General features: G+C 41.7%; 1 protein-coding gene across 4 annotated transcripts; it reads left to right on the top strand.

Moving 5' to 3' along the window:
• The first annotated feature begins 135 nt into the window (after nt 1-135).
• gc2 (guanylyl cyclase 2) lies at nt 136-23,377 on the top strand. Of its 4 annotated transcripts, none has more exons than XM_061913799.1 (25): nt 136-280; nt 5,848-6,183; nt 6,252-6,380; nt 6,438-6,617; nt 11,768-11,885; nt 11,948-12,249; nt 12,316-12,447; nt 12,512-12,615; nt 14,408-14,526; nt 14,693-14,777; nt 14,842-14,938; nt 15,011-15,133; nt 15,232-15,312; nt 15,377-15,553; nt 17,340-17,496; nt 17,556-17,705; nt 17,791-17,939; nt 18,005-18,168; nt 18,313-18,505; nt 20,188-20,362; nt 22,036-22,134; nt 22,198-22,292; nt 22,355-22,440; nt 22,573-22,673; nt 22,976-23,119. In XM_061913799.1, exons 2-24 carry the CDS (start codon nt 5,902-5,904, stop codon nt 22,670-22,672), a joined length of 3,297 nt encoding a protein of 1,098 aa, XP_061769783.1. In that variant the 5' UTR covers nt 136-280; nt 5,848-5,901; the 3' UTR covers nt 22,673; nt 22,976-23,119. The 4 variants fall into 4 exon arrangements, with proteins under 4 accessions (XP_061769783.1, XP_061769784.1, XP_061769781.1 ...); XM_061913800.1 differs by having other exon boundaries at nt 15,014-15,133; XM_061913797.1 differs by lacking the exon at nt 22,573-22,673 and having other exon boundaries at nt 22,976-23,377.
• Nucleotides 23,378-23,661: the final 284 nt, after the last annotated feature.

Below are 23,661 nucleotides of genomic sequence, written 5' to 3' on the forward strand. Positions count from 1 at the left end.
ACCTCATGCAGTGTACCTTAATGCCGCAAGGGAGATGATTGGATTGCAACTAATCTGTCAGGGCAGGATGTGCATACCTAACCGAACTCGTGTGTCCCTCTACACTCACCTGCTGAGTTGTGTGTGTATATTATTTCCTCGCAGGGAGACCGCTAATTTCTGGATGTTGGGACTTAAGTCGAGGACTACAGTATTTCCCTGCACACTAGAATTTTTGAAGGACACACCCACCTGTCTTTGCATCAGAATATGCAGGATGCTTCAGTCTCTTCTCAGCACGGTAGGAAACTTTAAACCATTAAATAAATAAGGACTGAATGCATTTTAAATAAAAATTGAGGAATTTTCAAGATGAAAATACTAAAGCAACTATTTGGGGAATGAGAATTATACGCATTTAAATTTGCAAAACAAAAGCCTTCCTAACTGCTTAGGAGGAATAATTTGTGTTAGTGACCCCCACTCACATGTTTTGTTTGTCAAACATACAATTGTAGGGACTCGAGTGCTAACTATTCCAATGAATTAACTGCAAATATAAATGTAAATAAATCCTACCCTGTTTTCCGGTATCACGTAGGCCAAGGAGCAGCTGACACAACTGTGAATAACTGAATTGTTACACAACTAGTGTTGAAAAAAGGTGAGTGCGGGCATTCATGGAACATTTACTCAAGTAGCGTTCTGAACAAACAACGGGAATTATCAGATTACCTCTCCAACAGAATATCCTTGAAACTGTTTAAACTGCATGCATTTCTGTCCATCCATCCATCCATTTTCTACCGCTTATTCCCTTTCGGGGTCGCGGGGGGCGCTGGCGCCTATCTCAGCTATAATCGGGCGGAAGGCAGGGTACACCCTGGACAAGTCGCCACCTCATCGCAGGGCCAACACAGATAGACAGACAACATTCACACTCACATTCACTGTCTGTCTGTCACCTTTTATTATATTGTTATGCAACATTGCTTTGATGACCTAGGCTCATTCAAGCTGGAGATCATATGTAGGCCCTTCTACAGTTTAATTACACCTGGGTCAGTCGACAATACCAGTTAATCCACACCATGCCAGACGAGTGTGGACACGTCTTCTGCCCATAGTCTTAAACTGCGGTGTCCAAATTGAATGATACAAGGACCCCTTTGATCAATTTTGTTCATTAAGATCAAATTTTGGTCAATAAATAACACACGCATCTTATCTTTTAATTTGAGCAGTTCTTCTCAATAGTATTCTATTATGCCCACTAGGAAGAATAAACCATTTTGCACTCCCACACTCTGTTTTGACTCTAATTCAGGGGTCTCAAACATGCGGCCCACGGGCCAATTGTGGCCCGCGAGACTATATTATGCGGCCCGCGCTTTGATATGACAATCTAATGTTGGTGCGGCCCGCGAGTTTAATATGAACGGCGCTTGACAGCGTCATACTTGCTAACGTCCCCAATTTTCCCGTGAGACCCCTGAATTTCAGGGCACCAATTCTCTCGAAGCCCCTGTTAGTTTATACCAGATTAACAATAATCAGGGAGTGCCATAATGGCACTGCCTTTAGCGCCCCCTACATCCTGAACTGACAGCGGGCAAGCAGTTGTGAGTTGCATCTGGCCATGAGATACACACGTGTGTTATTGCAAGATATATTTGTTCAACAGCAACACACGTCCCACTAAGGGTGGCCGTAAAAAAAACTTTAAAACTGTTACAAATATGCGCCACACTTTGAACCCACACCAAACAAGAATGACAAACATTTCGGGAGAACATCCACACCGTAATACGACATAAACACACCAGAACAATTACCCAGAATCCCATGCAGACCTAACCCTTCCGGGCTACAATATACATACCCCCGCTACCACCAACCCCCCACGCTCCTACCCTCCCTACTTGCGCCGGTTGAGGCGTTGTATATTGTAGCCCTGCAAGGTGTTCTGGGTATTTGTTCTCTTGTGTTTAAGTTGTGTTAGGGTGTGGAAATTCTCCGAAAAAGGGTTTCTCATTCTTGTTTGGTGTGGGTTCACAGTGTGGCGCATATTTGTAACCGTTTTAAAGTTGTTTATACGGCACCCTCAGTATGAACTGTATGGCTGTTGATCAAGTACGTCTTGCAGCCACTGACGTCTGCACGAATCTCACACAATATGTTACAGTTGTGTGATATAAAAGCGTGCGCGATGACATGTAGTGAAGCAGCAGTCTTCTTTAGGGGTTGCGCGGACCCCTGGAGGTACTTGAAGGTATGTCAAGGGACAATTGAAATTTATTAAAAACTTTCTAAAAAAACAGCAGCAATTCATACATCCTTTATACATATGTTTATTGAATAATATTTCAATGAAGTATGAATGTAAGTTCATAAACTATGGAAAAATAATACAACAATCCAACATTCAGTGTTGACAGCTAGACTTTTTGTGGACATGTTCCATAAATATTGATGTTAAAGATTTCTTTTTTTGTGAAGAAATGCTTAGAATTAAGTTCATGAATCCAGATGGATCTCTACTACAATCCCCAAAGAGGGCCCTTTAAGTTAATGATTACATGTGTAGAAATCTATTTATAATTGAATCACTTTTTTATTTTTCAACAAGTTTTTTTTGTTATTTTTATATCTTTCTTTCCAAATAGTTCAAGAAAGACCACTACAAATGAGCAATATTTTGCACTGTTATACAATTTAATAAATCAGAAACTGATGGCATAGTGCTGTATTTTACTTCTTTATCTCTTTTTTTCAACCAAAAATGATTTGCTCTGATTAGGGGGTTCTTGAATTAAAAAAAATGTTCATTTTCAACCAAAAATGATTTGCTCTGATTAGGGGGTTCTTGAATTAAAAAAAATGTTCACAGGGGGTACATCACTGAAAAAAGGTTGAGAACCACTGTTGTAGAGGATGTTAAAGGCAGTGCAGTCACGGCAGCCCTTAATAATGTCGGCCGGGTGAAAAGTGACAAATTCGGGAAAATGGTTGCACCAGTAGATTGTCGGGAGGTGCACTGAAATTCAGGAGTTTCCCGGAAAAATCGTGAGGTTTGGCAAGTATGTTGCTAGGGCGGGAAAGCCATTCATAGAAGGTGAATTCATTAAAAAGACTCTGATGTTAGATTTTTTAAGAAATTTTTTCTTGCGGCCCAGGCTCACCCAGTTTCGGCATCCAGTGGCCCCCAGGTAAATTGAGCTTGAGACCTCTGCTCTAATTAGTATAATTTGTCTATAAAACTGTTGTACGTACACATCTGCATAACATCCATCCATCCGTCTTCTTCCCCTTATCCGAGGTGGGGTCGCAGGGGCAGCAGCCTAAGCAGGGAAGACCAGACTTTCCTCTCCCCAGCCACTTCGTCCAACTCTTCCCAGGGGATCCCGAGGCGTTCCCAGGCCAGCCGGGAGACATAGTCTTCCCAACGTGTCCTGGGTCTTCCCCGTGCCCTCATACCAGTCAGACATGCCTTAAACACCTCCCTAGGGAGGAAGTTCAGAGTTCCCCCCGGATGGCAGAGCTTCTCACCCTATCTCTAAGGGAGAGCCCCGCCACCCGGCGGAGGAAACTAATTTCGGCCGCTTGTACCCGTGATCTTGTCCTTCCGGTCATAACCCAAAGCTCATGAACATAGGTGAGGATGGGAACGTAGATCCAGCGGTAAATAAAAAAGCTTTGCTTTTCGGATCAGCTCCTCCTTCACCACAACGGACCAATACAGCGTCCGCATTACTGAAGACACTGCACTGATCCGCCTGTCGATCTCACGATCCACTCTTCCCTCACTCGTGAACAAGACTCCTAGGTACTTGAACTCCTCCACTTGGGTCAGGGTCTCCTCCCCAACCCGGAGATGGCACTCCATCCTTTTCCGGGTGAGAGCCATGGACTTGGACTTGGAGGTGCTGAGTCTCATCCCAGTCGCTTCACACTTTTGACCGCTCTTGTTTCCAGGAAACATCTGGAATCTGTTCCTTGAGGGGGGATCCTGTAACGATCTGTCACTTCAATTCTGTTGGTTTTCCTTGTTTTTGTATTTACTTCCCGTCAGTCCACTTATTTTGTTAAATTTCCTGTTCTGCGCGAGCACTGTTTTCTTCTCACCTGCCGTTGATTGACAGCCGGTCCACACCTGCTGCCAATCAACATATGTCTATTCATGTTTTCACTCGAGCACTCCTCAGTGTTCGAAGATAACACTCCGTTTGTAACTTCAGTTTGCAAGACTGCTTCCTTTTTCTGTTTGATGATAATTAAAGTCATCTTACCTGCTCATCCTCCTCCTGGTTGTTGAATCTTGGGGTAACAAAACGGCAGCCATGCGTTTTCCTAACAAACATAGATAGACAACATTCACAATTACATTCACACACTAGGGCCAATTTAGTGTTGCCAATCAACCTATCCCCAGGTGCATGTCTTTGGAAGTGGGAGGAAGCTGGAGTACCCGGAGGGAACCCACGCAGTCTCGGGGAGAACATGCAAACTCCACACAGAAAGATCCCGAGCCCGGGATTGAACCCAGGACTACTCAGGACCTTCGTATTGAGAGGCAGACGCACTAACCCCTCTTCCACGGTGCCTCCCCTGATTTATTTATTTTTAATCAAAATGAGGAAGCTCGTATTAATGGCTACAATGATATGCAAAGCTTTGTGAAGCAGGGTTTAAAGCATGATACTGATAAAGCATGTTTCTCGGGGTCACATGCGGACCTCGCATCCCTCTCCGCCCCTCTGTGTTAAAGTAACAATAAATTAATAATATTTTGTATATTCAAAATAAATACAATATGCTAAGGCGGGCTTCACGGTGGCAGAGGGGTTCGTGCGTCTCCCTCACAATACGAAGGTCCTGAGTAGTCCTGGGTTCAATCCCAGGCTCGGGATCTTTCTGTGTGGAGTTTACATGTCCTCCCCGTGAATGCGTGGGTTCCCTCCGGGTACTCCGGCTTCCTTCCACTTCCAAAGACATGCACCTGGGGATAGGTTGATTGGCAACACTAAATTGGCCCTAGTGTGTGAATGTGGGTGTGAATGTTGTCTGTCTATCTGTGTTGGCCCTGTGATGAGGTGGCGACTTGTCCAGGGTGTACCCCGCCTTCCGCCCGATTGTAGCTGAGATAGGCACCAGCGTCCCCCGCAACCCCAAAGGGAATAAGCGGTGGGAAATGAATGGATGGATGGAATATGCTAAGGCCCAAAAACAACTTGCTTGTTAGATTTTATATTTTCAGAATAAAACACTTGTTGATTATCATATTGTATTAGTGCTGCTGAAATTGAATTATTGTGTCTGTATTATTCTATTTTAGGGTAATATCCTGCTCATTTTAGGGACTTTTAAAATTACATTGGAGCCTAGTGGGAAGCCATAATATGTATATCCATCCATCCATTTTCTAACGCATGTCCTGTTCAGGGTTGCGGGGGGTGCTGGAGCCTATCTCAGCTGTTTTGGGCGGAAGGCGGGGTACACCCTAAACAAGTCGCCACCTCATCACAGATAGACAACATTCACACTCACATTCACACACTCATGGAGTATTTTATTGAAATAAACATAATATGTATACCGGTATTTCAATAAAAATACTCCATGAAATCTGCATTCTCTTCTTGGCCAAAATGCTCTGATTCTGCTTACTAACTCTGGGGTTGAGGTTGAGGGTCTGCTTTTAAGGTTAGCATTAAAACTACTTTATTACTAAAAGTTTAGTTTAGCCGAGAAATAAAAAAAAATAAATTAAATAAGAAGATACAGGTCACAGTTGCCCAGTAGAACTGCATTATTATGTTCTGTCCTCCATGTGTCCTTTCTAGAACAAAATCCACCCTTTGTTTGCAGGGCACCAAATCGTTTTCATCCATTTGATTTTGAACTCGGAAGTTCAAATTGGGAATGGAATGGCTGAGTCTGCTCTCTCTAACAACATTGAAGCAGGAGCAAAACCACCCCTCATCCCCACATGGACGTCTCCTCCTGGTGGCCCTGGCCTCATTTTGCGTGCTGATTGGCCCTGGCCATGGGACTTTGTTTCGTGTCGGGGTGGTGGGACCCTGGAGCTGTGACCCGCTCTTCTCCAAGGCCCTACCCAATGTCGCAGCACAGCTGGCTGTAAACCACATCAACAAGGACCCCCTGCTGTCCCACACTGACACCTTTGACTACACTGTGCTGCATGTAGGATCTTAACTCAATTAAGAAATGTGTTGTTTTTCGATGATCTTTACATGACTGTCTTTCTTCAGGAGCCATGTGAGACCTCAAGAGGTCTGGAGGCATTTGTGGCTTTCCACACCAAAGCCTCGGCTTATGTCGGACCTATCAACCCGGGCTACTGTGATGCTGCCTCAATGCTGAGCAAAGGCTGGAACAAAGTAAGTCATGTTTTCAAGTTTTGACAACTAAAACGTGCTAATGGACACCTCCGTCAGGCTCTGTTTTCATGGGGCTGCGTCGGCGACGAAATGGACGACGCTCGCAGCCACCCAACCTTTGGCCGCTCCATGCCGAGGCCCACGTGGGTGCTGGTGAGAATCATGCGGTACTTCCGGTGGGCTCACGTGGGGATCATCTCTTCCTCAGATGACATCTGGGTAGACACGGCGACCAAGGTTGGAGGCATCTAAACATGAAATACAAAACAAATATAAATAAAGTACAAAATAGATGCATCTATGGGGCATTCTACCGAATTAATCCAAAGTGCTGTGCCTTTACCAAAAGGTGGGGTTTAATAAATCTATAGAGTATTCAGACATGGATTTTTAATGGGATTATATTATGATTTGTTTAAACCCAGGGCAGGGGTCAGCAACCCAACATGTTGAAAGCCATAAAATAAAATCTCTCTGGAGCCTGACTGAGATAGATATCAACATATATCCATATTTAAAAGTTATTTCTCTTCTTCAGTCATATTTGAAATAGCTAGTGTTCCTTCCATCGTGTGCTCTTTTTATCTTTTCCTTACCTCATGACCGATGGTACACTGTAGACGACACTGAGCTTGGAATGCAGGAGTAGCAATACTCCTTCTTCCTATTTCTTTCTGTCTCCAGCTGAGGAAAACAATAGATAAGTGTATTCGCTATGTAGGGGGGGCTACTGGCGTATGCAAAAAGGCAAGACTTCCGTAGTGTTTGCAGATCAACTTGGGCGATGCGATTTGAATGTGTTGTTCATAGATTGGTCTCTCCAAAGCTTTGGAATAAAATGTCAAAATACGTATTCTGTCTGGGATTAATTTAAAATCATTTTATGTGTCAGCAAAATAACTTGGGGTTGACCAGCAACTTAAATTCCCTCGGAGGAACATCTGGTCCAAACGCAACATGTCACAAAAAGTTATAGCCTTATGTAAGTGTTCTAATCACATTAAGTGTCTCAGAGAGTTAGATAACTTCTGGAAATGATGGACTTAAAACCACCAAAGGTATAGAAGTGTGTGCCCAAGTTAAAGGAAAGGACAGGCTGTCTTCTTTTAATGGATTCATCGCAAACTTTGCAAGCCTGGTAACATTTGCTGTGGTCTGGAACAACGTGGCACACAATCAGAAATACAGCCAATATTACATACAGATAATGTGTCATGAGACATGCAAATATAAATTAAATACACAGAGGACAAAAGTAAAGGAAATTAAATGAACTCAAATAGACTTACAAAGGAGGCATAATGCTGCAATATGTACACACGGCTAGCCAAAATAGCATGTTAGCTTGGATTATTAACACTCCACGCAAGTCAATAACATCAACAAAGCTCACTTTTTTGCATTCACTCACAGCATAAAATCTTTGGTTGGCAAAATGAGACTAAAGAAGGAGTGGCATAACACACGTCTTTCTGTGACAGCGACGGAAGAAGATGTACACGTAAACCAACTACGGTGAGTTCAAGGATCGCTAAAATTAGTAGGACAAAACAGCGTTGGCCAAAAATCATCAGTGAAGCGTAAACACAAACATTAAACAGTGGGCTTTCTAACAATAGAAAGGTGTGTGTTATGTTTGTCCTTCTACAGAAAGATTATTAAAACAACAAATGTATTTTTTTTCCCCCATCTTTTTCCATTTTTGAAAAAGCTCCAGGGAGCCACTAGGGCGGTGCTAAAGTGCTGACCACCGACCCAGTGCATTAATTGAAATAGTGATAAGAAGAAAAGATACATCTTTTCAATCATCATTTGTAAAAATACCAATTAAAACATGTTTTATATTTGTTTCAATGGTGTACTTTAAAATATATTTATGACAAAGTTTAAACAGGTTGAAATACAGATTTCTTATGGGGTTCGTTTTTAAATTAAAAAACTGCGAAAAAAAAAACAAAAAACCTAAGTTTATATCTTGCTACAGCAGGGGTCGGGAACTTTTTTGGCTGAGAGAGCCATGAAAGCTAGATATTTCAAAATGTATTTATGTGAAAGCCATATAATATTTTTTAACACCGAATACAACGTACATTTTTAAGTAAGACCAACATTTTTAGAGTATAATAAGTCTCTTATTCTTTTTAATAACATTGTTATTCTAAAGCTAACCAATAATAAATATAATACTTCTTACCATTAATGCGACTTCTTGAACGGGTGCGATAGAAAATGGATGGTTGGATTAAAATACATGAGAATGTTTTATAATTTGAACATTTATTTTAACACTGTGATTACCAGCGGAATTATTCATTACTTATCGTGTTAAGCCAGATGCAGTCATCAAAAGAGACACATCTGGCTCTAGAGCCATAGGTTCCCTACCCCTGTACTACAGTAACACAAAAATTTGAGGTTTGGCTGATTCTAGATTTAGGCCACCCCCCTGTTTTTTTTTAACCAAGAAGTGACATAACATTTCTGCCCCTAATGGCGGCATTTTAGTAACCTATTCCTATAGTTTTTAAATAAATGTATTCCAAGTTCTAGAAATCAGTGTGTGTCTTTAAAAATGGTCCCTGCCAAACACATATTCTCTTCAATGATGTAAATGTTTTCAGTTTTTACAAACATATATATTTTTTTCAATGTACAACTCTACAAATGTGTGTTTGCTAGCCATATATGCTTGCTAGCATTATTTAGTTATGGTAAAACTTAGCCAGAATTTTCACCACCGAAACATGACAAAGATTCGGTGCTGACATGATCATTTCGATAGTGACAAAATTTAATTTTCAAATACTTGTGTTCACAAAAATGAGGGATTGTCTTCAATAATCATTGTTTTAATAATCCAGTTAAAGCAAATAAGCACTTTTTTAATGTAATGCAGGTTTACATCTGTAATTACAGAGTTCAGAGAGAAAGAATCAGGACGACACCTACATGCCAAAACCAAATAAAACATTGGAAAAGAACGTTTGCGAGAATATGAAGAAAGAGGGAAAGGTGATCCAGTTAAAAAGCAATATTATTTGAAGGAGGAAATAATTACATTGAAGAAGGGAATATTTATTGGCCAGTGAGCAGAGGAAGGTTAACCCTAGACCTGGAGGTCAAAGACTAAAGTCGACCACATTTTATAAGTAAAATGCTTTATCAGATGCTGGTATAAATACACACAGGCTCCAATGTGGCCTCAATGTCACTTACATGCACAGTTCGATGAAGTGAAAACAAAGGAAGTTGACTGCATTTCGTAAATGAACGAGGAAGTCACTACAACGGGAAAAAACATGGACGCCACAGATCAGTGTGTTAATGGGTTTGTGCCGTGGCTACGTTTGTTAAAGAACCAGTCAGATGATGGAAGACAACTGCAGAAGGAGAAATAAGATCATTGCTAAAAGGAAAAGTGATTGTGTTGCACACACAAATGACGTAGCTCGACCAAAGATAATGTAAATGTCGCAAGTATGAACATCGCTGTTTAGACTGCAGTCACGTTTGACAACATCGGATTCCAACTTGATTCGGACTAGCTACGGATGGGGCACATAATTCCGATATTAAAATATTAGATTTTAAACACTTTGGAGCATACAATATACAATCTGTGTCACTTGAGGGCAACACAAATCTGATTTCCCGTTCTGCCTGTGGGTGATCTCTTTATCCCACCGTTGCCACCAGGAAGTGTAATTGTGTAAATAATACACTGGGTATTACGGACTGGAACATGCTTTATTTCAGCCCTTTTGTTTACATAGCCAGCATAGGAGTGTTACATCCTAAAAGGTCATATCCGTCCCAGCACATATCAGGTCACTCATTGTCACTTCTTCTGCAGCCGAGTAGTCGCAAGAAGGATCACTAGCGCCCTCTACCACCAGGAGGCGGGAGTCATTTAATGACTCATATTTGACACACGCAGCTACGGTATTGTGACGGTCTCAAGCCGTCATCTTGCGGGTTCCCAGGACCACCAAGAAAGGACATGGCTTGAGCAGTTTGACTTTGTTTATTTTTCAATAAAACCTCAGTCCAGGTCGCTCTTCCGCTCCTCTCCGATTGCTCGCCGTCGCCGCCATCTTGGGCGTGCCCTGCCTGTCTGTCGGAACGTCGGCTCCACCTCTCCAAAGGTATATTAATAAAACATAGCTGCTTACTGTTATTTTTAGCCTACCGGTATTCAATAGCTTGGACCTTAAATCCTACTGAATAGCTCTTAATCTTCTTCCCTTTATGCGATTTCAAATTACCGGTATTGAAATCAGCCTCCTCCATTTTGAAAATTATGACAGGGGAAGTGTCACTCGTGACGTCATGAGTTTGACCCGGCGATAATCCTAAGCATACGCTAATTATTTTGCAAAGCGAGTTTGACCAAGGCAGGCGTGTACTATATGCCCGGCGGCAATTCAAGGAAATAGGATAGGATAGGTCTTTATTGTCATTGCACAAGTACAACGAAACTTTGTTTTCAGCACAAACCTGTTCAAGATTGGACAAACAAACAGTGTACAGGGTTACAGAACAAGAACGCTGATGGGTCGCCATAAGGCGCCCCGTAAAAGATGGAAAAAAGATAAACGTTGGGGAAGGATGAGTAAAAAAATACAATCTAGACTGGGCTCCTAAGGGGGGCCCAGTCTGGAGTGGGAAAAAACCTCCAAAGCAAAGCACATTTACGTATTACAACATACATCTGGAGATATCTAGCAACAGAGGGAAGGTAGTTCAAGGTCATGGTGGTAGGCCGCAGCTCTCAGGCGCTGTCCATCCATTCATCACCCCTACGGGATTTGCGTAGAGGGCGTTGGGTTTGGGGGTGGGGGGGGGTGTATGTGTGGAGTATATTTTTGTGGATGTGTGTGTGTGTAAGCCCGTAGTGTGTAATACGGTAATACGGTAATTAGTGTTTGCCATTTTAGAAAGAAAGATTGCATACCGATTTTGAAGAATTTAATATATTGAAGTAAGAAAATGGATTTTATTGTGAAAAACCTAAATTGTTTTTGAAGTTATTTTTACATGACGGAAGTAAGCATAACAGGTTAGCATAATTTTGTTTAAATTCATAACTGAATGCTATGTTTTGGTAGTGACAAGTTTGAGGAGAAGAAAAACATTCCCAAATATTCTGAAAAAAACAAGTTGACTGGTCTTTTTCTAGAAATGTATCCTTAAGATATTGTACAACAAACCTTGTACAAGGTTTTGAGAATATACAACTTACACATTTTTTAAATATTTCCAACCTCACTTTAAACCAATTAGGTAGAATGGCCCATATAATAGATACAAACGCTCAAAATTTAAAATTAAATAAAGTACATAACAAATGTTTGGTAGCGTTCACTGTGCTTGTGTTCATCTTTTAGGTGGCCGACTCCCTCCGTGCCCAGGGTCTTTCTGTCAGACTTGTCATTGTCATGGAGAATACACCTCATGGCATCAGGAGAACTCTGGGCAAAGTTCGCAAGATGAGAGAAATACGAGGTGGATCTCCTCTTTTATGTGTCCTAAGAAGACTTCACCTCAAACATCTATCTTCTCCTCAGTGGTGGTCCTCTGTATGCACTCAGTGCTGATAGGCGGCGAGCTTCAGAAGCTCCTCCTGGAGACGGCTCATGACATGCAGATGGTCGACGGCTCCCTGCTATTCCTGCCCTACGACACCATCCTCTACAGCCTTCCATACCGCAACGTCAGCTTCCCGGCTCTGAGGAGCAACCACAAACTGCTGAGGGCCTACGACGTCGTGCTCACCGTAACGATTGACTCGCTCCAAGGGTCGTTTTTCGAGGCCTACAAAGAGGCCATGGGGAAGGGCGAAGTGGCGAAAACCCTGGAGCCCCAACAGGTGATGTCAGTAAGGTGCCGTCTAAAAGGCCTACTCCCGTCTACAACATCCTGCTTGGCCCTGCAGGTGTCCCCTCTCTTTGGAACCATCTACAGCTCCGTGGTCCTAGTGGCTCATGCCGTGCAGCAAGTCCGACGTTCTAATCAGTGGATGTCTGGTGGAAATGTCGCTCGTCGAGTGCAAAACCACAGCTTTGAGGTACACTCTGGAAAATGTTTTGTGACTGTCAAAATGTATTTTTCGTATCTTATTCATGTTGCAGGGCTTCAGCCATCCCATGAAGTTTGATGGTTCTGGAAACATTCTGTTGGATTATGTCCTACTGGACACAGATGGACTGTCCTGGGAGCTGAAACCAACACACAGGTACAGTAGAACCTCTTAATGTTGATGCCACCTGGACTGACTAGACTGACGAATAATATATATTATATATGTATATGTTATATACTGTATACAGTGGGGCAAAAAAGTATTTAGTCAGCCACCGATTGTGCAAGTTCTCCCACTTAAAATTATGACAGAGGTCTGTAATTTTTATCAGAGGTACACTTCAACTGTGAGAGACAGACTATGAAAAAAAAATCCAGGAATTCACATTGTAGGAATTTTAACGAATTTATTTGTAAATTATGGAGGAAAATAAGTATTTGGTCAACCATTCAAAGCTCTCACTGATGGAAGGAGGTTTTGACTCGAAATCTCACGATACATGGCCCCATTTATTCTTTCCATAACACGGATCAATCGTCCTGTCCCGTTAGCAGAAAAACAGCCCCAAAGCATGATGTTTCCACCCCCATGCTTCACAGTAGGTATGGTGTTTTTGGGATGCAACTCTGTATTCTTCTTCCAAATAAATTCTTTAAAATTCCTACAATGTGAATTCCTGGATTTTTTTCACATTCCGTCTCTCACAGTTGAAGTGTACCTATGATGAAAATTACAGACCTCTGTCATCATTTTAAGTGGGAGAACTTGCACAATCGGTGGCTGACTAAATACTTTCTTGCCCCACTGTATATAATATGTAAATATGACATAATATGTATATAATATGTAAATGTGACATAATATGTTAATAAATATGTTATATTTTATATTGCTACTATGGTACATTTTTAGTCTACTTTATCATAATTTCCATTCTTTGTAACTGAGTTACTGTGTGGAACAATTTCCATTGTGAATCAATAAGTATTGTCTTAGTCCAAGTCGAGCATAGACACCAGCCGTTGCTTGCATATTTTGCTAGCACATTTACTGGTGACTACAAGCAAATTGGCAATAATAAATTAACTTTTGTCATCATATTTCTCCATTTATGCTTATTTTTTATTTCAATAAGCGGATGTCATTGATACAAATCCCTTGAACAGTGGCAAAAAATCTTATTAAAAAGATGAAATTAGTGCATTTTTTTAGTTGCTGTATTTGAATCCAGGTTAAGTCTACCATGCTCTTATTTTCCACTGAACAGGAAGTCAATGTACATTTTTGTACATTGCAGCTAGACAGCAGTTTGTAGCTGTTGTCATTTCATGTTGCTTAGCAACAATAATAATACTGACGATACTTACGTCAACATAAAATTTAAAAAAAATTCACTAAAAGGACCTCTCTGTCAAACTGGATGTTATAAAAGGCAATACAAGCATTTATGTCGAGTTGAGCGACAACTTTTTAATAATAAAAAATAAATAGGTAGAAGGAAACTGCGTGACATCCGATGAGGTTCTCGCCAGGTGAGGCATTGATGCCTTTGAAGTTTTTAGATTTTTTGCATATGTTGTATGTATGGCCAAGTGCAGTGCAGTGAGATTGGTCAATTCAATTTGAACATAAAATGTGACTTTACTTAAGAACATTTTAAATATGATAATAATCACACATAAATTACATTTTTAACATTGTTTAATGAACACATATTAACATTGCATGTTTTTGTATCATTTAAAAATGTTTCATCATTACAAATATGACTTCTGCCTCTCCTGACCGCACGTCCCTGCTGGCACTTGATGATTTAGACATGTCGTGTTGACATAGGCGGGAGCGACTTAATCAGGCTCCACTGTAGTAAGCTAGCAAATGTTTTGTCCTTGTATTCCTCTATGACTGGCATACAACTAAATGCTGGCTCTTGCGTAAATAAAAGACTCAACATGGAGGCCAACGTGGTAAACTTCCTCGGTCAAGACATTCACTTTCCTGACGGATATGGACCCAGAAAGGACGACCCATGCTGGTTCACGCCTGGTGTCATCTGCTCAAAAGGTGAGACAGGACAATCAATCAGTCAAAGTTTATTTAAATAGCCCTTAATCACAAATGCCTCAAAGGGCTTCACAAACCACAGTGACATCCTTGGATCCAAACCCACATCTGGGAAAGATGTAGGTGACAGGTGCAATAAAATGACACACACATGTCTCCTCTACAGGCATGGATTTGTTCTCCACCATTAGCATTGCCCTTCCAGCCATTGCTGCTTCTTTACTGACTGTGCTGCTGGTTTATGTTATCCGGTAAGTCTGAACTGACTCGGGCTGGAAGATCAAACACTCATAATCAAGGTGTCTTGTTTCCTAGGCGACGCATCAACCAGATCTTAATGGTCAAGGGTCCAAACAAGATCCTACTGACTCTTGCGGATGTCACGTTTATCAACCCGTCTCTTAGCAACAAGGTTCGCCCACATCTTGACTGATTCATCATACATCTGCATCTTTTGTTTGTAATTGTATGTACTGTTTTCCAGAAGCTGAGCTTGGAGGACAGCCGGGCGAGTGGCATAAAGAGCGTCTCAGAGCGAAGCCTCAACTCGCTCACATCTGCCCGATCCCCGGCCACCTACGAGAATTCCAACGTGGTCATTTTCGAGGTGACAAATTAGAGAAAGCAACCTCAACATCCATCCATCCAATTTCATTACTTATAGTAAACTTTATGAAGCTGATTAGTGCACATTCTCGCCACTAGGGGGACTGGGCGTGGCTAAAGAGGCTTCCAGATGGCTCATTCAGCAGCATTAACCCCAAAACAATCGACATGTTTGAGCTGGTTAGTTAATTAGCAGGTTATGTTACGTCCAAGTCAACAACACTTTTGACGTGTCTGCCGGCAGATGAAGGACATGCGACATGAAAACGTCAACCCTTTCCTGGGCTTCTTCCACGATTGCGGCGTGTTCGCCATCGTAACCGAGTTTTGCTCCAGAGGCAGCCTGGAGGATCTGCTACTGAATGATGACGTCAAGCTGGATTGGATGTTCAAGTCGTCGTTGCTGCTGGATTTGATTAAGGTTTGTTAGTTAGTGATCAAATAAATGACAAGAAGCTGGTGCAATGTAACCTGCATAAGTCAACCGAATTTATGGGGACAACTAGGGCTGGGCGATATATCGGATATACTCGATATATCGCAGATTTGTCTCTGCGCGATATAGAAAATGACTATCGTGATATTCGAGTATACATTCTCACGCAGTTGCTTTTAGCTGCGGGCATTACACTACAGGTTCTTCTCACTCTTTCCTGTCTCTCCGTCTCACAGACAAATGCACCTTCTTACATACATCACATACTTGTCATAAGCCCTCGCATGAGAGGTAGCAGGATGGATAACATTAGCTGTGATGCTAGCGGAATGGTGCGAATGGTAATACGAGAGAAAGAAGGTCCCAATATGGTAACAAATTTAGGAATAATTATTTTCTTACAAAAACATACTTGTCATAAGCCCTCGCATGAGAGGTAGCAGCATGGGTAACATTAGCTGTGATGCTAGCGGAATGGTGCGAATGGTAACACGAGAGAAAGAAGGTGCCAATATGGTAACAAATTTAGGAATGATTATTTTCTTACAAAAACATACTTGTCATAAGCCCTCGCATGAGAGGTAGCAGCATGGGTAACATTAGCTGTGATGCTAGCGGAGCGGTGCGAATGGTAACAAGAGAGAAAGAAGGTGCCAATATGGTAACAAATTTAGGAATAATTATTTCCTAACAAAAACAGTATGGGGTCCATCGTCTGGTGGTGGTTTGACTTCAAGCGGGAAGATGTCGAACAAGTATGCAGCTAAAGCGTTGCTACAAAAAGTAGCACCTACTGCTAATTTGTAGCATCATTTGAAAAGTCACCCGATAGAGAATGAAGAGCGCTTGAAACTCTGCTTCTCAACATCTCCATTCGGTGCCATACCCACAAAATGCCGAAGCAACCATTCCGAGATCGTATGAAAAAATTTGTCAACGGAATTGAATAACGTCCGCAGTAACCTACCACATACCAAGGGACATACACTATTTCCTGTTATGCAGCTCATTTTTATTTGACGGTTTTTGAAATATCTTGTGTGACATCATGCACAAAAGTGCACTTTATTTGTTTTAAACTATTGTAGTTGCGTTCTGTACAAAAAAGTGCATTTTAATTTAGTGTTGTTTTGATATGTCATCTTAGTGACATCATGCACAAAAGTGCACTAATAGCTTGTTTTAAAATGTCTCTGACAATCTTGGACTTTCTGTTTTGAAATTACATGAATGTTTGTGCCACTGCGTAATTGTTTGATAAATACAGTTTTGGCTAAATTGTGAATTCCCTCTGCATGAAAGTTTAAAATGAGCATATATTAATACAGTATTACCAAGAATGTTTTAATGTAGACACATAGAATCATCATACTGCTGTGTTCATTCAAGACTAAGGCAATATATCGAGATATATATCGTGTATTGTGACATGGCTTAAAAATATTGAGATAATAATAAAAGGCCCTACAGACAACCTGTTTTAGTGGAGTATCGCATCAACTCCTGGTTTATTCATAAAAATTTCTACACATTGTCTTGCAAATAAGCAAAAAAATATAATCAGCTGCTGAAAAAAAGATTATCGCATGTATGAAAAATTTTGTTAAAGCTATTTTCAGGTATGTTGACAACCGCTTATGTCCAAAGGATGTCGACTTAAATGGTTTCCACTGCAGCAGATTAAGGTCTTAGTTGGCGCACTTCCACACATACGCTTAGCATTTTGAGTGATCTTTCTATCTCATGCAAATGTCGCTTTTCTCTATCCCAGGGTATGAAGTACCTGCACCACCGTAGTATGTCCCACTCCCGTCTGAAGTCACGCAACTGCGTGGTGGATGGGCGTTTTGTGTTAAAGATCACAGACTACGGCTACAATGAGGTTCTGGAGGCACAGAGGTTCCCCTACGAGGAAGCCCCTGCAGATGGTTAGAGAATGCCACAATGTTTTGACAAACTTTTTGTAAATCGTCTCTTCGCTTTGCAGAGCTGTTGTGGACGGCTCCAGAGATTCTGAGGACTGTTCAGCCGGGCCAGCACGGAACGCTACCAGGCGACGTATACAGCTTTGCCATCATCATGCAGGAAGTGGTGATCAGAGGGCCTCCCTTCTGCATGCTGGATCAGTCGGCCGCAGGTAAAATGACAATCAAGCTGTACTGAAATGTAGCAATGACAATGACAATGTTTTTGCAATGACACCCATTTGGATTATGTTTCAGATGTGATCGAGAAGCTGCGTAGACCGCCTCCTTTGTGTCGTCCGGTGGTCAGCTTGGACTGCGCTCCATTGGAATGCATTCAGCTGATGAAGCAGTGCTGGAATGAACAGCCGGAAAAGAGGCCCAGGTTTGAGGAGATCTTTGACCAGGTATGTGAGATGTTGAATCCATCAACATTTTGATATTTTCTCACTCTGGTGGCTTCTTTGTCAAGTTCAAGGACATCAACAAGGGCAAGAAGACCAACATCATTGACTCCATGCTGCGGATGCTGGAGCAGTACTCGTCAAACCTGGAGGAGCTAATCCGGGAGCGGACAGAGGAGCTGGAGATTGAGAAGCAGAAGACGGAGAAGCTCCTGACGCAGATGCTGCCTCCGTGAGATGACCGCCGCACGCTTGCACAAGTTTACGGGCTTTGGCTCAATTGGCGCACTTAACATTTTCAGTTCACCTATGCACTCAAATTGGATGAATGTAAAAATGGAAATGAGCTAACCGTATTACTTTTTGTTCTCCTCAGATCCGTGGCAGAGGCGCTCAAGGTGGGCGGCACTGTGGTGCCGGAGTATTTCGACAGCGTGTCCCTATATTTCAGTGACATTGTAGGCTTCACTACCATCTCAGCCAACAGCGAGCCCATCGAGGTGGTGAACCTGCTCAACAGCCTCTACACGCTTTTTGACGCCATCATTGGCAACCATGATGTCTATAAGGTACTGCTTGTTTTGCCTTCTGTTGCCAATGACGTCACAAGCTCATCCTCTTGTATAAGGGGTGTCCAAACCTTGTCCCCTGACAGCCGCATGATGTAGAGCAGTGGTCACCAATCTTTTCGAGCCCAAGATCCCTGGTCTCAACCAAAAACTAAAGCACAATCTACCCCTGCGTTAACTATGTTTTTAACTATGATTGTATCTCTTGGCCTTTATTTGCACTTCCTTATTCCACTACTATTTCCTCTTAGTAAATCCTTTTTACATGCACTTCTCCTGCAGTGCTTGCATACCACTGTGACACCTTCCAAATTTTGCTACACTGTAACATTACATATGCTAGGCCACGGGTCACCAACCTTTTTGAAACCAAGAGCTACTTCTTGGGTACTGATTAATGTATACCAGTTTGATACACACTTAAATAAATCGCCAGAAATAGCTAATTTGCTCAATTTACCTTTAACTCTATGTTATTATTAATAATTAATGATATTCATCTTTGTGGAAACACTGATCATCTTAATGATTTCTCACAAATATATATAGAAATAGATAAATATCAATGTGCAACACTTTATTTTTATATTTTCTCCAATTTCAAATTTTTCCTATTGAACATTTTTAAATGATCACTTCTAAGACAGTCTTATGAAATCACAATATCCCATTTTAACTAGCTAGCCACTAACATTTTTTAACAAATCATGGATTACTTTGCACCCTGTTTGTACAAATAATAACTCATGTAAAATACAAAAGTCAACTCTCAAATTTTTAAATAAATTATGTCACACTTTGAACTGGACACCAAATCTGTTATCTGTTTCTTTGTCAGTTAGTGGGAAGCCTGGCATTGCTGTTAACTAGTGTGTTGTACTCTGGTGTTTAACTTGACACTAAAACTCTGAGTGAGTCTTGCAGATGTGCATCAGTGAGGCGTGTTCTGTGTTTGTTCTTGATGAAGTTCATGTCAGAAAAAGGCTGATTCACAAAGATAAGTAGAACCAAACAGGCTTGCAGCCTTCATAGCGGCTGCGCATACACCACTGTACTTTTCTGTGTCAACAAGACACCAAAAGTTTGGTGCAGCCTGGTGGGCTTTACATTTTAAATTGTCAGGAAAGAAGAGGAAGGAATTTAAAAGGTAAAAAGGTATGTGTGTTTAAAAATCCTAAAATCATTTTTAAGGTTGTATTTTTTTCTCTAAAAATGTCTTTCTGAAAGTTATAAAAAGCAAAGTAAAAAAATTAATGAATTTATTCAAACAAGTGAAGACCAAGTCTCTAAAATATTTTCTTGGATTTTCAAATTGTATTTGAGTTTTGTCTCTCTTAGAATTAAAAATGTCGAGCAAAGCGAGACCAGCTTGGTAGTAAATAAATACAATTTAAAAAATAGAGCAGCTCACTGGTAAGTGCTGCTATTTGAGCTATTTTTAGAACAGGCCAGCGGGCTACTCATCTGGTCCTTACGGGCTACCTGGTGCCCGCGGGCACCGCGTTGGTGACCCCTGTGCTAGGCTATCTAAACAAAACATTCGATTTTTGGACTGCGTGACGAAGCATATTATTTCATTAGTAATTAATACATTTCATTTTTACAATAAGTTCAGGGCTGATGAAAAAAGGAGGGTCTGCACACTGGCGCCCCTGTCCTAAGTTGTCATACCCCGCTCACAGGTGGAGACGATTGGTGATGCCTACATGGTGGCGTCAGGCGTCCCTGTTCCCAACGGCAACCGGCATGTGGCGGAGATAGCCAACATGTCTCTGGACATCCTGAGTGCTGTGGGAACCTTCAAAATGAGGCACATGCCAGATGTTCCCGTCAGGATACGCATTGGACTTCACACAGGTGGATGCAAAGTTAGCAGACAAAAAGTTGTAATCGATCCCATACAGTTATTGCCTTTTTAAATGAATTTTTTCAAGATCATTCAATTTTTTTGTGAAAAATGAAACAATACATAGACGCAAGAGTGTAACAATGTCAACAAAAGCATTCCCGCTGGTCCCGCCGTGCCATAAGTTGCCTCAAAAGTCCAAACCTGAAGTCCTCCGACACGTCTTATCAGTGCATGACCACACGCACATGGGAGATCTTCCTCACCGCCTTGTGGAACTACCTGCTTTTATTTGAGGAAAATAAAGTCAATAGTGCAAAAGAAGTAAACAAAAGCAAAAACTATATTGACTTAAATTAATCTTTTGCTTTTTTCCGCTAAAGCCCTCCTGTGTCCCAAGTTTTTGTTTCGTAAACAATATGCTATATAAACAAAACAATGTAACAATACAACAAAAACTGAATATTTCAAATGAATACAACTGAAAAATACTGATTTTAACACCCTAATACAGGGTTCGGCAACCTAAAATATTGAAAGAGCCATATTGGGCCACAAATATAAAAAAGTAATCCGTCTGGAGCTGCAAAAAAATAAATTAAAAGACTTATATGAGTGTTACAATGATTGCTAATCGGCTATATTAGCCTACTATCAAAATGACCATGTGTCGCAGGCTGACGCAAATCTTCGTTGACAGAAATGTTGAAAAGTAATATTTATTCTACACATTTTTCCAACATTGGGCAACATTAGTAAAACTTCTAAATGGGTGAGATAACTCCTGGAAATGGCCAAATGTATAGATGTGTGTGTCCAAGTTAAATAAAATATCAGGCTATCTTCTTCTAATGGATTTATTGCAATCTTTGCAAGCTGGGTAACGTCTGCTGTGGTCTGGAACAACATGATGCACAAACTATCACAAATGCAGTCAATATTACATACAGATAATGTGGCATGAAACATGGAAAAATAAACTAAATACAAGTTAATTAATTAAATGAGCTCAAATATAGCTACAAATGATACATGATGCTATATGTACATACAGGTAGTTTAAATAGCATGTTATCATCGATTAGCTTGCAGTCATGCAGTGACCAAATATGCCTGATTAGCACTCAAAACAAAATGATAACATCAACAAAGCTAACCTTTGTGCACAGCATAAATCATTTGGTGGACAAAGAAGGAGTGGCATATAACACGTCTTTCTGTGGCCGCGTCGGAGAAAGTCGTACATGTAAACAAACTGTTGAGTCACAGTCCACACAGCGGTGAGTTCAAGGGCCGCTGAAATTAGTAGGACAAAACAGCGCTCACCAAGTACTCTCACCAGTGAAGCATATTAAACAGTGGGCATTCTAACAATTAGGAAGGTTTGTGTTGTTTTTGTCCTCCTACAGAAACCGTATTACGACAAAATAACATATTTTTCACCCCATTTTTTTTGCATTTCAATACATTTTTGAATAAGCTCCATGGAGCCACCAGGGCGCCGCTATAGAGCTGCATGTGGCTCTAGAGCCGCGGGTTGCTGACCTCCACCCTAGTATCAATATGATACTGATTGATTCCTTGGTATCAATACCACCGATACTTGCATCAATCTGCCTGTCCCCTAGGTCATATAATGACAAGTGTATCTTTGTTGCCATAACGACTCTGTCACTTGCTGCAGGTCCATGTGTAGCGGGTGTTGTGGGTCTCACCATGCCTCGCTACTGTTTATTCGGCGACACGGTGAACACGGCCTCCCGGATGGAGTCCAGCGGCCTGCGTGAGTGTCAATGACGGCCTTCTCCGTCTGCTTCCCATCTGCTTCAATTTGCCTTTTTTCTAGCCTACAGGATCCACGTGCATGAGAGCACGGTCAAAGTCCTGCATGAGCTCAATCTGGGCTACAAGCTGGAGTTGCGGGGGAGGATGGAGGTCAAGGTGTGATGTCCCGCTGATGTCCTCCAATGATGTCATTTTCTCATCTTCTTCTCGTCGTTCAGGGAAAAGGAACAGAGGAGACCTACTGGCTTGTCGGGAGGGATGGATTCACCAAACCTCTTCCTGTACCTCCAGAACTAAAGTCAGGGTAGGAACAGACCTTGCCTTTGTATGTTTGTGTGAATGTGTATGTGTGCGTCCGTGCTGTTGCGTGCGTGTGCGTCTGTGCTGTTGCGCACGTGCACGCTCAGTGTTCATGCTGTTGACTTCACCCCAACAGGCAAATGGCCCACGGGCTACAGATGGCCGAGATAGCGCAGTACAAGAAACGGCAAGCCGAGAAACAGCGGCAGGAACAACTTGCAAAGAAGAAAAACTGAGGTAATGTTATGCATTCCCAAAATGTATAACATTACATACAGGCTTGGTTGGGAATGGTGCAGATTCAAAGATTGTGCAAAAGATGCTTAAAACCAACAAGAAGTGCCAAGTCCAAAGTGTTTCGGGGCTTTGTGTGACTCATATTCATGCAAGTAAACCATTACGATCTTAATTTTGGGAAGTGTTGATTGCTGGCAAAACTCAGTTCTTCTCCTTTACAAGTTTAAAAGACTTCTTTGCATTTGCCCAATTCAGTTCCCATTCTGTGTTAATTCCCCATGTCCTCTCCTTTGTGCTTTCAGCCTGTTCCCCAAAGAGCCAAAAGACTTGAAGCAGGTGTTCCACAAGGCGGTGAGGAAGATCTCCCATGTCCGCGTGGTCATGCAACTCTGCGAGGATGATGACAGCGAGATGACGTTTCATCATTGATAAGACGTGTCGGGGGGACCTCAGGTTTGGACTTTTGGGGCAACGTATGTCACCGCGGGACCCGCAGGCAGGCTGCTGGTGAAAGTTGGGATTAGCCGAGTTATGAATAGAGACTAATAAACAGCCGCTCAGCAAAGACGGGATGCACTCAGTCAGCAGGTGATGAACACAGATTATCCTTTAGTCCTTTTCCTTATGTCTGGGATGCAACAAGGTGCGTTTTTTTTTACTTTGGGGGTTTTATTAAAAAAAAAAAAACAAGCAGGATATGCTTACAGCAGAATAGCCAACATTTCTTATTTCCCCCCTCTGCTGAAAAATTCAGTATGGTGTTAAAAAATAGCACCCTCTAGTGGTAAAAAATTAAACCTTAATCACATGGTACATGCTAATCAATCCCTTGCCAACCTTGAGACCTCCGATTTAGGGAGATGGGGGGGGGGGGCATGGTTAAGAGGGGAGGAGTATATTTACAGCTGTTGTGTTCGGAGTTGTGCACTGCACTTTCTAAAGTAGATGTTATTGTCACATATGCATGATTGACTGATTGATTTAATCT

This window comes from Nerophis ophidion, linkage group LG10 (assembly GCF_033978795.1).
Source record: "Nerophis ophidion isolate RoL-2023_Sa linkage group LG10, RoL_Noph_v1.0, whole genome shotgun sequence".
Classification (NCBI taxonomy): domain Eukaryota; kingdom Metazoa; phylum Chordata; class Actinopteri; order Syngnathiformes; family Syngnathidae; genus Nerophis; species Nerophis ophidion.